We start from the raw sequence: 15,606 nt of genomic DNA, 5'->3' as shown, positions 1-15,606 counted from the left end.
ATGACCACCGACTTTCTTGAGTTTGTTATTCTATTATCAAAACGGATTCAATACCAGTAGGGTACAGCACTAGTAGGATACAATACCAGTAAAACTGGTGCCCAACTGATTAGTTCTTGCTTTGTCTTGTTTGTTTGTTTTTTGGAATTTCGCACAAAGCTATTCGAGGGCTATCTGTGCTAGCCGTCCCTAATTTAGCAGTGTAAGACTAGAGGGAAGGCAGCTAGTCATCACCACCCACCGCCAACTCTTGGGCTACTCTTTTACCAACGAAAAGTGGGATTGATCGTCACATTATAACGCCCCCACGGCTGGGAGGGCGAGCATGTTTTGGCGCCACTCGGGCGCGAACCCGCGACCCTCAGATTACGAAGTGCACGCCTTAACGCACTAGGCCATGCCAGGCCGTCTTGTTTGTAAATAAGCACAAAGCTAGACAACTGGATATCTTTGTTCTGCCCACCATAGGTATTGAAACTCAGTTTCTAGCGCTGCAAGCTTCAAGTATTCCGCAGTACCACTGGGAAGCAAGTTCTCGTTATGTAGATTTTTTAAGACCACATTAATAATTATCACGGTTAACACTGTTACCAACTTATTAAAAGCACAGTTGAGGTAATTTTGCAATCAATGATCGATAGATGTCGCTAGATATAAAGGTCATAAAGATATTTGTTTTGAATTTTGTATAAAACTACATGAGGGTTTTCTGCGCCAGCCATCCCTAATTTTGAAATGATAAGGCTTCAGGGACGGGAAAACTAGTCAACACCACCAACCCTGACCTACTCTTTTACCAGGGAATAGTGACTAATTGGGCTTACAGCCCGTGATAACTGCGAGTCAAGTGTCTTAATCACCAGAACATCACTTGTAGAACTCCAGTACATTAAACGGGTCAAACTGATAAGTTACTGTCATAAAGTCAACATGTAGTGTGTAAGTTATTGTTTTTCTCACAGCATTCATGTAAAACAAAACGGACAAAATCACAAATTTGTAAAAAAAAAGCCAACAGTAATCAACGAGGTTAATTTCAGTATTGTGGATGTTTCGGTTGTAGGTAAACCACTAACAGTGTAATGTATCACGAGTTTATAATAACGGTTTACAAGTTTGGTGGTGATTGTGAACCATCCTCCTGTACTTTTACAACAGTCTTATGAATGGATGACCCCTTATACAATCACGTTCTTATGGACCATACAAGTTTAACCCAGACGTAATAAACTATTCATCACCATGTTGTTGTAGGTCAAACATGTTTAACTTAGACATAACTAGCTCTAATTAATAGTAGGGTTTCTAACATATAGCTAACACTGAAAATTTGCTGAATATTCCCAATTAATCCATAATTTAGAAGTGATAAACTAGCAGGAAGATAGCTAGTGTCAATGCTATCCACCATCAACTCTTGATAGAAGTGAAAACTCTTAGAAAGAGAGCTAATGTCAACACTACCCACCATCAATGCTTGATAAAAGTTTGTTTGTTTTGAATTTCGCGCAAAGCTACTCGAGGGCTATCTACACTAGCCGTCCCTAATTTAGCAGTGTAAGACTACAGGGAAGACAGCTAGTCATCACCACCCACCGCTAACTCTTGGGCTACTCTTTTTACCAACGAATAGTGGGATTGACCGTTACATTATAATGTCCCCATGGCTGAAAGGGCGAGCATGTTTGGTGCGACCGGGATTCGAACCCACGACCCTCAGATTACGAGTCCAACCCCTTAACACACTTGGCCTTGCCGGACCTCTTGATAAAAGTGATAAAACCCCTAGGAAGAGAGCTAGTGTCAACACTACCCACCATCAATGCTTGATAAAAGTGATAAAACCCCTAGGAAGAGAGCTAGTGTCAACACTACCCACCATCAATGCTTGATAAAAGTGATAAAACTCATGAGAAAAAAGAGCTAGTGTCAATACTAATCACAATTAACTCTTGATAAAAGTGATAAAATTTGTGAGAAGAGAGCTAGTGTCAACACTACTCACAATTAACTCTTGATAAAAGTGATAAAACTCCTGGCAAGAAAGCTAGTGTCAACACTACCCACCATCAATGCTTGACAAAAGTGATAAAACTCATGAGAAAAAAGAGCTAGTGTCAATACTAATCACAATTAACTCTTGATAAAAGTGATAAAATTTGTGAGAAGAGAGCTAGTGTCAACACTACTCACAATTAACTCTTGATAAAAGTGATAAAACTCCTGGCAAGAAAGCTAGTGTCAACACTACCCACCATCAATGCTTGACAAAAGTGATAAAACTCCTGGAAAGAGAGCTAGTGTCAACACTACCCACCATCAATGCTTGATAAAAGTGATAAAACTCCTGGAAAGAGAGCTAGTGTCAACAATACCCACCATCAATGCTTGATAAAAGTGATAAAACTCCTGGGAAGAGAGCTATTGTCCACACAACCCACCATCAATGCTTGATAAAAATGATAAAACTCTGAAGAAAAAGAGCTAGTGTCAATACTAATCACAATCAACTCTTGATAAAAGTGATAAAACTCATGAGAAGAGAGCTTGTGTCAACACAACCCACCATCAATGCTTGATAAGTGATAAAACTCATGAGAAGAGAGCTTGTGTCAACACAACCCACCATCAATGCTTGATAAGTGATAAAACTCATGAGAAGAGAGCTTGTGTCAACACAACCCACCATCAATGCTTGATAAAAGTGATAAAACTCATGAGAAGAGAGCTAGTGTCAACACAACCCACCACCAATGCTTGATAAAAGTGATAAAACTCATGAGAAGAGAGCTAGTGTCAACACAACCCACCATCAATGCTTGATAAAATTTATAAAACTCATGAGAAGAAAGGTAGTGTCAACACAACCCACCATCAATGCTTGATAAAATTTATAAAACTCATGAGAAGAAAGGTAGTGTCAACATAACCCACCATCAATGCTTGATAAAAGTGATAAAACTCATGAGAAGAAAGGTAGTGTCAACACAACCCACCATCAATGCTTGATAAAAGTGATAAAACTCATGAGAAGAGAGCTAGTGTTAACACAACCCACCATCAATGCTTGATAAAAGTGATAAAACGCATGAGAAGAGAGCTATTGTCCACACAACCCACCATCAATGCTTGATAAAAATGATAAAACTCCGAAGAAAAAGAGCTAGTGTCAATACTAATCACAATCAACTCTTGATAAAAGTGATAAAGCTCATGAGAAGAGAGCTAGCATCAACACTACCCACCATCAATGCTTGATAAAAGTGATAAAACTCATGAGAAGAGAGCTTGTGTCAACACAACCCACCATCAATGCTTGATAAGTGATAAAACTCATGAGAAGAGAGCTTGTGTCAACACAACCCACCATCAATGCTTGATAAAAGTGATAAAACTCATGAGAAGAGAGCTAGTGTCAACACAACCCACCATCAATGCTTGATAAAAGTAATAAAACTCATGAGAAGAGAGCTAGTGTCAACACAACCCACCATCAATGCTTGATAAAAGTGATAAAACTCATGAGAAGAGAGCTAGTGTCAACACAACCCACCATCAATGCTTGATAAAATTTATAAAACTCATGAGAAGAAAGGTAGTGTCAACACAACCCACCATCAATGCTTGATAAAGTGATAAAACTCATGAGAAGAAAGGTAGTGTCAACACAACCCACCATCAATGCTTGATAAAAGTGATAAAACTCATGAGAAGAGAGCTAGTGTTAACACAACCCACCATCAATGCTTGATAAAAGTGATAAAACGCATGAGAAGAGAGCTAGTGTCAACACAACCCACCATCAATGCTTGATAAAAGTGATAAAGCTCAGGTGAAGAGAGCTAGTGTCAACACAACCCACCATCAATGCTTGTTAAAAGTGATAAAGCTCATGAGAAGAGAGCTAGTGTCAACACAACCCACCATTAATGCTTGATAAAAGTGATTAAGCTCATGAGAAGAGAGCTAGTGTCAACACAACCCACCATCAATGCTTGTTAAAAGTGATAAAGCTCATGAGAAGAGAGCTAGTGTCAATACAACCCACCATCAATGCTTGATAAAAGTGATAAAGCTCATGAGAAGAGAGCTAGTGTCAACACCACCCACCATCAGCTCTATATATACTCTGAAAAGTGGGACTGATAAAAGGATGGGATTCTAATGGATGAATATCCTTCAATAATGTTTATTGCCCAAAGATAAGGAGACCAGCACTGAAAACAACAAGGTCCTTAAAAACTTGAAGTGTAAGAGCTTTAAAAAAGTGTACTGGTATCAGTAATGAAAGTGAACTACAATGGATATGCAATCTATTCTGACCAGCATCACTCACATTTATTGTTTCTTCAGTTTGGTGAGTATACTACAGCTAGCCAAGCAACCAAATTATATTGGTAGGAATCTAGTCACTAATACAGAAAATAATTTCAAGACAAGATGTAAAAAAGTAGCACAAGCTAGTGTCTAGTGATAGAAAAACTTGCTGGTTTCCAGTCAGAGAATGAGCCAATCATTGATACACAACAATGGTTCAAAACTACCTACATTGTATGGAACTGTGCTTTATTGAAACTGAAGGCAGGTTTGAGTTGTCCTTTGCTTACAGATAAAGTCTGTATTAAACTGTGTTTTATTGAAACTAAAGCATCATGCTATAATACCATTCTTCAGTTAAACCATGAAGTGTTTGTGTGTTATAATATCATTCATTAATTAAATCCTCAAGTGTTTGTGTGTTATAACATCATTCACTAAAAACTACAGTACCAAGTTATAAACTTCACTATATTTACATAAATATATATATATATATATATAGAAAAAACAACAAATTACAACATTAGGTTATTAAAACTTTGTATTTTACCTTAAAATTGTAGAAAATTGGTTCATCACACCAACTGGCAAAGATAAAATATACTGAAATCACCCTTAACAATAAGTTAAGTGTTAGAGCTTTCACAGAATACAACTTCTGTTTTCATCAGTTTACATGTTGCAGAGAGAGATATTCATTCAAGAGTAAGATCTTCCATTTACATGAAGATTTAGGTCAAAAGTTCATTTCATTTTGGCAAGTAATTTACCTACATATTTTTCATAATCAGTATCAACATAGTCAACATACACTGGACGAATGTCATGTTTACCCCACTCTTAAGTTGCTAGGTTTAAAGATGTTATCTTTGTATGAAATACAGACATTGCAAATGTTGTCACTATGGGGTTCCTGTTGAAGTTACAAAACTGTTTCAACAGTATTGGTAAATTTGTAGGTTGTTCAAAGAACTTCATCAAATTGTGGTCAAAAAAAGAGGAAAGTCAATGACAGCTACATCAACAACAGACATGAAACATGTAAAGGACAAAGCCCAATCTAGAGCAGCAAAAAAGGTGAGACAATGCGTGACTAAGAATCCTAGGAGATGATTGGCAGTGGAGCCAAGGAAAGACAGTTCATCATCTGAAGACGATGATGACAGTATCTCTCAAGTGGATAGTGATGATAACAGTGATGGAGAGACAGAACAAACAACAAGATTATAGTTAAGAAATGTTGATTATAATAATGTTAAGACTTCCACCTATCTGTTGGTTGATATGAAATGCAGAAAATACATAAACCAGTTTATTATCTGGATGAGGTGCTGTCAGAAGTTGATAAACATGTTAACTGTGAGGTAGAATCTTTAAGAAAACATCAAAAAGGTAGCATATATGTTTTTTAAAACTTAAGAGTTCAAGATAAGTCAATGGTTAGAAAAGACCAACTCAAACTAGTCATGCCAAACTCAGCAGCCAAAGGTACAACTGCCCTTATACAAAATGAGCTGAGCTTTCAAGTCAGTTTTGGAAACCTTGATGTTTGTTGAGAGTAAAAAATGTTACTGAATCCAAACAAAGTTATTGAAATGTTTAATGATGGCAATGTTAAAGTTTTATTGCAGTTACATATTATGTGTAAACAGGCAATGCTAAGTTGGATATGGATAAGTCATGAAGACTGGTGGCCATTTTCTGTAACAGATGTCGCCTTCGATTATTTACTCACACGTGTTTAATAATTCTCCCTGTATGTTCTATCATGCTACCACATTAATAACAAGTATTATTTAATGTTAAGCCAAGTGTGACAAAGCATCAAATGTAATTATCCATTTGCTTTATATGCATAAAATTATACTGTTCCCTAACTTTCAGTTAGGCTAGGGTTATTTATTAAAATTCTTTATTGTGATGCATATCTATGTCAAACATGTTTACATTCACCTAATGGCATAACTACACAGTAATATGTTCCTTTCAGAAAATGTCTTCACAAATAAACAGCAAATTCTATATGGTTACAATACCTGAATATGGAGTTATTGTGTTTCATGAAATTTTTTATCTTAATGTTCTAAGTCCCAGTTCACCCCAAAACTAAGCACTTTGCAAACTATGTAATGATTCGAGAAAGAAATATGATATAATAGTAATAAACATTTTCCTAATGTTAGGATTCCCTAAACTATTTAATTCAAGCTAAAAACAGTGGCCACCTTCAACAACTGGATCACAACATAACCAGAGGTAACAGATATGTTTCAGTTCACCCTGCTCTCCACTATAAATAATCAACTTTGGTTTGATCAAGAAACAAGATTACGGTTAATAAAAAGAATCAACTTCTGTATGATGAACCAACAAGTTTAGGTTTATACACACAAACAACTTCTGTATGATTAACACACAAGTTTAGGGTTATTCAAAGAAACAATTTGATTTATTTTGTACCTCAAATTTTTAAGATGGTAGGAACCATTTATTTTATACATTACTTAACACCACAAGTATTATTACACAGCTGGAATGAAAACTTTAGGATATTTGCTTTACTTATCACCTCAATACTCTTATTGTTGTAACACTTTTTATTTTTATAACCCTACTTTATTAAGAATAACAGTAATTTTAACCACGTAATGTTGTAGACTGGTGCACCTGCACCCAAATCTTTTTATTCTCCTCCAATGTAAGTTTTTCAAACAGTTTATTTGTGACATTTCATCCATTCCCCCCAACTGTGATGTTAATTTTCTACAGATATTTCTACTTAGGGTCATCTTTGTAGCTATTTTCTAATAAGATTTAAAATAATATGCAACCACTCACAGGAAACTTAAAGACAACATTGAAACATTGAACAACATAAATTAATTCACTAACAAGTACATTTCTGTCAGTGTTTGTGTTTTCTTACAGCAAAGTCACATCGAGCTATCTGCCGAGAACACCAAAGGAAATCGAACTCCTGATTTTTGCATTGTAAATCCGTAGTCTTACTGCTGTACCAGTAAAGGACACTTCTGTCAGTAACAACATTCAAAAGGAAGAGATGATGAATGCTGCATATAACTGTAAATTGTTCCACGATTATTTCGGTATTAACTTTTACACTTCAGGTATTTTTAAACCGATTCAAATAGAAATGTTTACAATATGAATACTGAGGCTTACAAACTTCTCCACACTTTATATAGTCTTACAATTTTTTTTTTTTCAGATAAAGAATTTGTATGTTTTACTGGGCTGAACTTAACTGTTACCTTTTAGGTTGCATATTCACAATCTATTTATTACATTCCTGACACACTGTATAAGCACTAAAAAGTTTAATAAAATATTTCTAAGTTCAAAATAAATGCTGCAGAATAACGAATAACTTAATTTAACAGTGAAACACTAGAAGGAAGAAAGCTAGTCACCACCACCCATCCCCAATTCTTGGACTACTCTACAAGTCAAGAGTGGAATTGACCATCGCATTATAATGACAGAAACAACGATCATGTTTGGTGGAACGGAAATTCGAATCCACAACTCTCAGATTGTGGGTCAAGTGCCCTAACCACCTGACATATGGAAAGGAAAACAAACTTCTGCTGTTTCAGATTCAGAGAAGAAATATAAACCTTGTGTTACTAGTTAATATATTCTTGGTATAAATATTTACAAAATAGGGGTTCACTAATAATAGACAGTCGGGCCCACAAGTAAGGACACTGATGAGTGATTCTTTCACAAGCTACAAGGGATGGAACAATTTTATCAGTAACATAAGTTTACAGTAAAAGTTGAGGTATAAATGTGCAAGTTTAGAAAGAACTGACTGTCACATTACTGACCTTCAGCATGCTTCACGACAAGATTCAATACATAATAATCCTGTCAGGTACACATCTACGATACTAGAAGAATTTTCCAGTCATTCCAGTGTTGAGATAGAGCAAATTTTAGCCAAAACACAAAATATGTAGTGTTTTAAAAACACCAAGTATTAATAAGAGCACAGCACAAGCCAGGATCATCAGTGTTATTTAAAGGTACTCTATACCAAATAAAGTGTTTTCAAAATCATAAATATATTTCTTCTTTTATAAAAATAATTGTAAACTGTAAATATTATACCAGCTATAATAGAAACTCGGTGAGCATCCAAGAAATGAACTTGATAAATTTACTTTTTGAATAGATTTAATCAATAATATATATAATTAATCATCCATGATGGATGATTCAACAAAAGTAACTTTAACTTCAATATTTCTTATCTTCCTTGTTGTCAAAAAGGCAAGTCAGGCACGTTACACGATAGATCAGGGGTGTACACTACAATCTCTGACTCTGAGTTACCATGGTTGTTATCACTATCACTTATGCTTCTTCCTAATTCAGTTATCATTGGCAAAAAGAATGATGTAGAACTGTCTGTGCCAGTCTGCTCACAAGGAGTCGACTCGTTATAAAAATTGGGACCCGTTGGTGTCGAACCCAGGTATTCACCACAATCGCTGGATGCTGAGAAGTCCCGAGAATGGGATCCAGTAGGACTTCTGAAGGTGTCATCTGACATGCTGAAAAAAAGTGACAAATGAAGTTGGTTGCCACCTTCTACAAATTACCACAAGTCGTTTATATATACAATGATTTTTGATTCTGTGGTTATTATTTGAAGAAGTAATACTACCCCAGATGTCTCAACAACACAATGTTTTAATAATGTTGAAATAAACTTTAAACATAAAGTAAGTTCTTTGATTCATCAGTCATTGAAGGACTGATGATAAACTAACAAAAAAATCCCAACTTATAAAACCAAGAACAAAAACTTAATGAAAACCAGGAAACTGGTTAAAGATTAAAACTAACTTAAATAAGTTAGTTTTATAAACATTCCTTAATCATTTGTCTAAGTGGTGTATTTAGCTTCCATGGATCACCTGCATTAGTGACACCTATAGTTTATCAATTGAAACAATTTGTCGTTTAATGTAACTTTAATTTAAAACAGATGTAATTAATTAGACATCACTCACTGTTCTACAGTCTTGGTTGAAAGTTTAATAACACAGTACTGTTACTTTACTTTTTATAAAATGTTCCATACTGTGCTAATCTATTCAAGTACTGGTGTTTGGGACTAAATTTTTGAAGTAACATTTTTAACAGAAAATCCAGTCTTGAACATTCTTTCATTAACAAGTTATAAATGTAAATAGTGAACAAGGACACAACCAGCCAGCAGAAATCTGCAGCTACTTTTTGTTTGTGTGTGTCATTTAGATGGTAATTTATGTATATATGTGCGTGTATGTGTTATTTAGTTAGTATTTTCACATTATCCAATTATTTATCATTATATATCTCTTCTTAGACATAGTTCCCATTGTAAATAAGAGGGAATTACTCTTCTGACATAATGCAGTGGATGACAAGATTTCGTATCCCTGCTCAGCACATTAGCAACAGGACAAACAGACACAAGCCTAGCCTAGCTTCAACACACTGGTATATACTCACATGAATTACTCTTCTGACATAATGCAGTGGATGACAAGATTTCGTATCCCTGCTCAGCACATTAGCAACAGGACAAACAGACACAAGCCTAGCCTAGCTTCAACACACTGGTATATACTCACATGAATGTTCTACCTTTCTTTCATCTTACCTCTGGTTCATTGTAGTTTAATACAATTTCTACAAACAAATTCTAACTGAAAAAGTAGCCCTTATTGATGCCTCACAAGTGTCACTAGTCAGACGGTTAACACAACAACTCATTATATATTCACTTCACTAAACCTAAGAACCCCTACTGTTAACACAACAACTCATCATATATAATCACTTCATTAAACCTTCCAACCCCTACTGTTAACACAACAACTCATTATATATATTCACTTCACTAAACCTAAGAACCCCTACTGTTAACACAACAATTCATTATCTATATTCACTTCACTAAACCTAACAACCACTACTGTTAACACAACAACTCGTTACATATATTCACTTCACTAAACCTAAGAACCCCTACTGTTAACACAACAATTCATTATCTATATTCACTTCACTAAACCTAACAACCCCTACTGTTAACACAACAGCTCATTATATATTCACTTCACTAAACCTAAAAACTCCTACTGTTAACACAACAGCTCATTATGTATTCACTTCACTAAACCTTCCAACTTCAAGTCAGTAAAGAGAGTGAATGTATCTTGTTGGAAAGTTTTGAAATGTTAAAAAAAAGTTTCATTATTTCAATCAGTACAGAATAAAACATTTACAGTCTTTGACAAAGAATATTACATTTTTAATTTTAATTCTCTGTTTTCACTAATTAATGGTTAAACTCACTTGAAAAGATATAACAGAATTATGTTTAGTCATAGCTGTTTCAAGGTTGATTTTAACATCTAACTCATATTAAATATAAGTTAATCAAGTTTGACACTTAATTTGCTTTACACGTGCACTAGCATATAAACAATTAGAAGTTGTAGAAACAATGCCATCTTTAAACTCATCACTTCTGTACATGTTACTGAGTTATATTCAACAGTTTAATTAAACCACTTTAATATGAATGTATTTTAATGAAATCACTGTTACCAAGTAAGTTATAACTTTACCTAAGTTTTCTTCTTTTATTTTAAAAGGAGAGATTTAAAACTGGAGATGTTGTTGTCATGGTTACAATTCTCATCTTTTAATGCACTCTTAAACAAGAAACTGTGAGTAGCTGTAGTAAACTGTTATTTCAAATGGTCAAACTCCATAAAACACATATATTGCACTACTATCTGGACATGTTTAATGAATTTCTTCCCACATGAAACAGTAGTAAATTTTTCTTAGTTCAAGAACAATCAAACCCCCTTCCAAAGTCAAAGCTGTGTTGCTATGCGACAGTTTGAAGTTGAATGGCATGCTTATAACCAATGGAAAGAGAGTATCTCCCTGAATGTGGGTAACTAGGATAACAGACATTAGCAGCATATGTGTTTCTAAATATCACATTGAAAGAAATTTAGTCCATTGCTGAAATAGCTTGGCTATGCTTTCTTACCTTATGTTTGATAAGACAGTTGGAATGTATTTAGGTTTTACTTTGATATTTTAATTACTTGGGTATTATCTGTGTTTTAAAATGCATATTTCAAAGGTATAATGATTTTTATAAGTTTAACTTCTTCTCACTGCGATTGTGAAAGCATAAAGGCATCAGGCACAGGAGAGTGCCATCTCATATACCAACTCTACGTCTGTGCCCAGAGTCGGCAGACAAATACGTTTATAAAGGCCCATGTGCATAAGTTGGTGTATTGAAAAAATAAAATAGGAAGAATTTGAGAAAGAAGGATTAAAAATAAACTGTAAGTGAAATGATAAAGACGTGAAATTATCCATAAGAAACAAAGGAAACAATTCTAGCAATTCTCTAAGAAGAGGTGAAAAATATGTATATATTTCCCTGTGTTAATTTTAAACATTTCAAACTGTGTGTTCATGACAATATATAGAATTAGTGATATACTAGAGAAAATAAAAAAATAAAATATAAACATTTACCATAAAAGACTTTAGGTGTTCATTTATGAGTTTTTAGACATTATGCAAATGAAATGTGAAAACCAAAAGGTGAAAGATAGTGTTTTTAAACATCATATAAAAATCAACTTTCAGGTGAACATTTCAAAGTCCAAGTGCAAATAACTACATGAAATAATGGATCTTTAATAGAAATAGTAGAACAAATAAAAAATCAAATATTTTGTTTTTCTTATATCACATACTTCTAGGAATGTTCTTGTCAAATTTCAAACAATTTCATCCATTAGTTTTATTTCTGTAAAAAAACTTTCACAAGAGTTATGTCACCTACTTACAATGTAAGTTAGATCACTGTCATGGAGTTAAGAGGTTACATCAACCACCAAGCTTACATTCAGTCTACATCAAGTGGCTACTTCAACCACCAAGCTTACATTCAGTCTACATCAAGTGGCTACTTCAAACACCAAGCTTAGATTCAGTCAACATCAAGTGGCTACTTCAACCACCAAGCTTAGATTCAGTCAACTTCAAGTGGCTAATTCAACCATCAAGCTTAGATTAAGCCTACCAGAAGTTACAAAACTTAACACTTTTTTTTAAGATGCTAAAATATAAATGTCAAGCTTGAAATATGATTTAATTCACTACTTGTTAACAAGCCTTGTTCCAGGTTTGAAAACCTAGATCCATCATTATTAACCCCAGACAACATCAAATTGAAAAATCAAGACCAGACTTCTTGTACTGTTCATCTGTAGGTTATACATGCATGAATTTATAAGCTGTCTATTACTCACTACATATAAAGGATTTGAAGCATATACAGCACTGATGTTATTTTTTTACTCTTGTCAACTTCTCAGCCAACAAGCTGTTTAAAATACTAAAATATTAAGCACAATCTATCATGAATTTCATTACTTGCTAAAGAGTTATAACAATTTCAAATAATTTTTACACTGTGGTGTGTAAAAGACAACCATAATCTTTTTTATGAGGCAAACTTTATTTGAAAGAGAACAAACAAACTGTATTTTGTTCTCTTTAATACACTTTTGAAACTCTTTCAAGTAACTACAGTTTTCTGGCAATAATTCTGTGTGTTGTTCATATTACAGACCACAAATGTTTTTCGTTACTAATATTACTTATTTACCTAGTGAGGATAAGTTCTGTTGTTAAATAATTAACTTACATATTGGCTGAAGCACTACAGTCAATGTCAGTTGAAGGAACACCACTGCTACTGTCTTCACCAACCACAGGACACTTAGTCTCTGATGAAGAAGAGCTTCTACACTCCAAAGAGGTTTCTAATTTTAAACTTGAAGTGCTAGGGGGCCGTAAACTCAGTCTGTTACGAATATCATAAAGTATCTGACGTTGCATTGGAGACAGCTGTTCTGACAGCAAGGATTCTATGTCAATGGTAGAGAGTTCTACAAAAGGTTATAAAATGATCATAGTCAAAACAAACACTCAAATAAAACTAAAAAAAAGTAACTTTTAGAATAATTAAGATATCAATTACTGGCTCTATAGTAAGTTTCTATACTGACAGTAGTTTTAAAAGCTGAATGATTACTTGGTAAAGGACACTATTGTTATATACAATGATATAATCTAAAACTGCATAAACAAATCTTCAAATGGACAAACTGAATTTAAGTTGCTTGTAAGTTTCCTTTCACTGAAGTAAGTTACACAGAGTATTTCATTCTTACACTAGTAATAATTAATTTTATCAATATAAAAACAAATAAAAACGTATAATATTGATATCAGAATATAAAACTAAAGGAAATACACAATAAATCAATAGGGTTTAACATTAAAATAGCATCTTAACCAATACAAAAGAACTCCTATTAACTGACAAGCATGTATACTTTACAAAGATTGCTAAGATCTTGTCATTAGTACTAAGATATTCAAAATAATTTTCAGGATGCATCGTTTAAATGTTCGAAGTTACTTACGGCCTAGTTTAGCAACCTGCTCTCGAATTTGCTTAAACCAACACTGCACCTGGAAAACAGAGGACAATCAGGTCACTCACCATTTGTACAATAAAAATAAAGTTTATACTTAGAGCAGGATAAAACAAAGTCAACGTAACTGCTAAGTTGTTACTACATATGAACTAAAGAATTTCTTTTTTTGTGGTTATTCACACAAGTGAAAAAATAAATCCTTGTTAGAATAAATATTTGGTAACACATCCAAGTTCCATCTTCCATCATTTCAAAGAAGTAATTTCACATAATCTTCCAGCTATGGAATACTACAGTTTTAACCACTCTGCAAGTGGTAGCTATGAAAAAAAATATTAATTACAAATATCTGATAAGAAACAAAAACTTTCAGAAAGCAATATTTAGCATAAGTGTTTAGTTTGTGAATTTCCCTACATTGAAAAGAAAAAAATTTTATCCTTTTATCCTCATCACCCTGTAAATGAGTTAAAAAAACAAAATAATAAGGGAAAATCTTCCCATTTTATGGAAAACTATTTACATGAAAGTCATTTAAAATGAAATACTATATTAATAAAAAAAAACTACATCAGTGTTTGATTCCAGTAATAACGAATAACATTTTATAGCCCTGCACTTCTACCTTCTTAAAAAATCAAAACTACATATCACTCACCTTGGCCATTTCTGGACGACATTTTTTCAGCTTGTGGGCACACCTCTGTCCTTGATTTAGCAAAAGCAAGTACCAATAATTGTGGTCCTCACCAGCTTTCTCATCCTTCAAGGTACCAAACATTTCACTGCTATGGTTAGCCACATACTGTACCTTGAGAGCCAAACCAAAAAACACTCGGACTGTGAAATTCTACCATACTCAACTAAACCTGGTAATTAGTGGAATTTGCTGATCAACTAATCAGTGAGCCTATTAATTGATTACAATTCATTAATAAATTAGTGTGGTGTTCCTCAAAATAATTGAAAATAATGAAAGCCTGTATCAATAAATTCTGGCACTTCTAGAATGGATGTTATCATAAACAAAACATATCAACATCAACTATACACAACTCTTGGACTGAAATGTCTAAAATTTACTTCCCAATTTGTGATACTGTAGAAAGATACCAGTGTAACTTACCAGATACTTAAAGTCTGGTCTCTTATCATCAAAAGCTCGCAGACCAGTAGCCAACTCAAGAAGAACCTTAGTAAATAAATAATTCATTATTAATTTTCAAATTTTATTTCTCATAGTTTCTTAGTAATCAATACCTGATATTCTGAATACATTCTACACTGTCCCAACACAAAGTTAGATACCTACAAGTACAGGGTTTCTTAGTTATCAATACGTGATATTCCAGGAGACATTCTACACTGTCCCAACACAAAGTTAGACACCTACAAGTACAGGATTTCTTAGTTATCAATACGTGATATTCCAGAAGACATTCTTCACTGTCCCAACACAAAGTTAGATACCTACAAGTACAGGGTTTCTTAGTAATCAATACCTGATATTCTGAATACATTCTACACTGTCCCAACACAAAGTTAGATACCTACAAGTACAGGGTTTCTTAGTTATCAATACGTGATATTCCAGAAGACATTCTTCACTGTCCCAACACAAAGTTAGACACCTACAAGTACAGGATTTCTTAGTTATCAATACGTGATATTCCAGAAGACATTCTTCACTGTCCCAACACAAAGTTAGATACCTACA

At 33.9% G+C, this 15,606-nt stretch overlaps 1 protein-coding gene across 2 annotated transcripts in view; it reads right to left on the bottom strand.

Moving 5' to 3' along the window:
* Positions 1-8,502: 8,502 nt before the first annotated feature.
* The window catches only part of LOC143253474 (uncharacterized), a 39,851-nt gene continuing 32,747 nt past the window's right edge, over positions 8,503-15,606 (bottom strand). For both annotated transcript variants that reach the window (XM_076507450.1, XM_076507452.1), the window contains exons 11-15: positions 15,016-15,081; positions 14,548-14,700; positions 13,875-13,923; positions 13,091-13,334; positions 8,503-8,900 (exon numbers count right to left, since the gene is read on the bottom strand). In XM_076507450.1, the coding sequence (XP_076363565.1) occupies positions 8,609-8,900; positions 13,091-13,334; positions 13,875-13,923; positions 14,548-14,700; positions 15,016-15,081 (804 nt within the window). In that variant the 3' untranslated portion in view covers positions 8,503-8,608. The remainder of the gene's footprint in view (positions 8,901-13,090; positions 13,335-13,874; positions 13,924-14,547; positions 14,701-15,015; positions 15,082-15,606) is intronic.

This window comes from Tachypleus tridentatus, chromosome 6 (genome assembly GCF_004210375.1).
Source record: "Tachypleus tridentatus isolate NWPU-2018 chromosome 6, ASM421037v1, whole genome shotgun sequence".
In the NCBI taxonomy this organism is placed as follows: domain Eukaryota; kingdom Metazoa; phylum Arthropoda; class Merostomata; order Xiphosura; family Limulidae; genus Tachypleus; species Tachypleus tridentatus.
The sequence above is the reverse complement of the archived record's forward strand: the minus strand, read 5'-3'. Positions and strand labels throughout refer to the sequence as shown.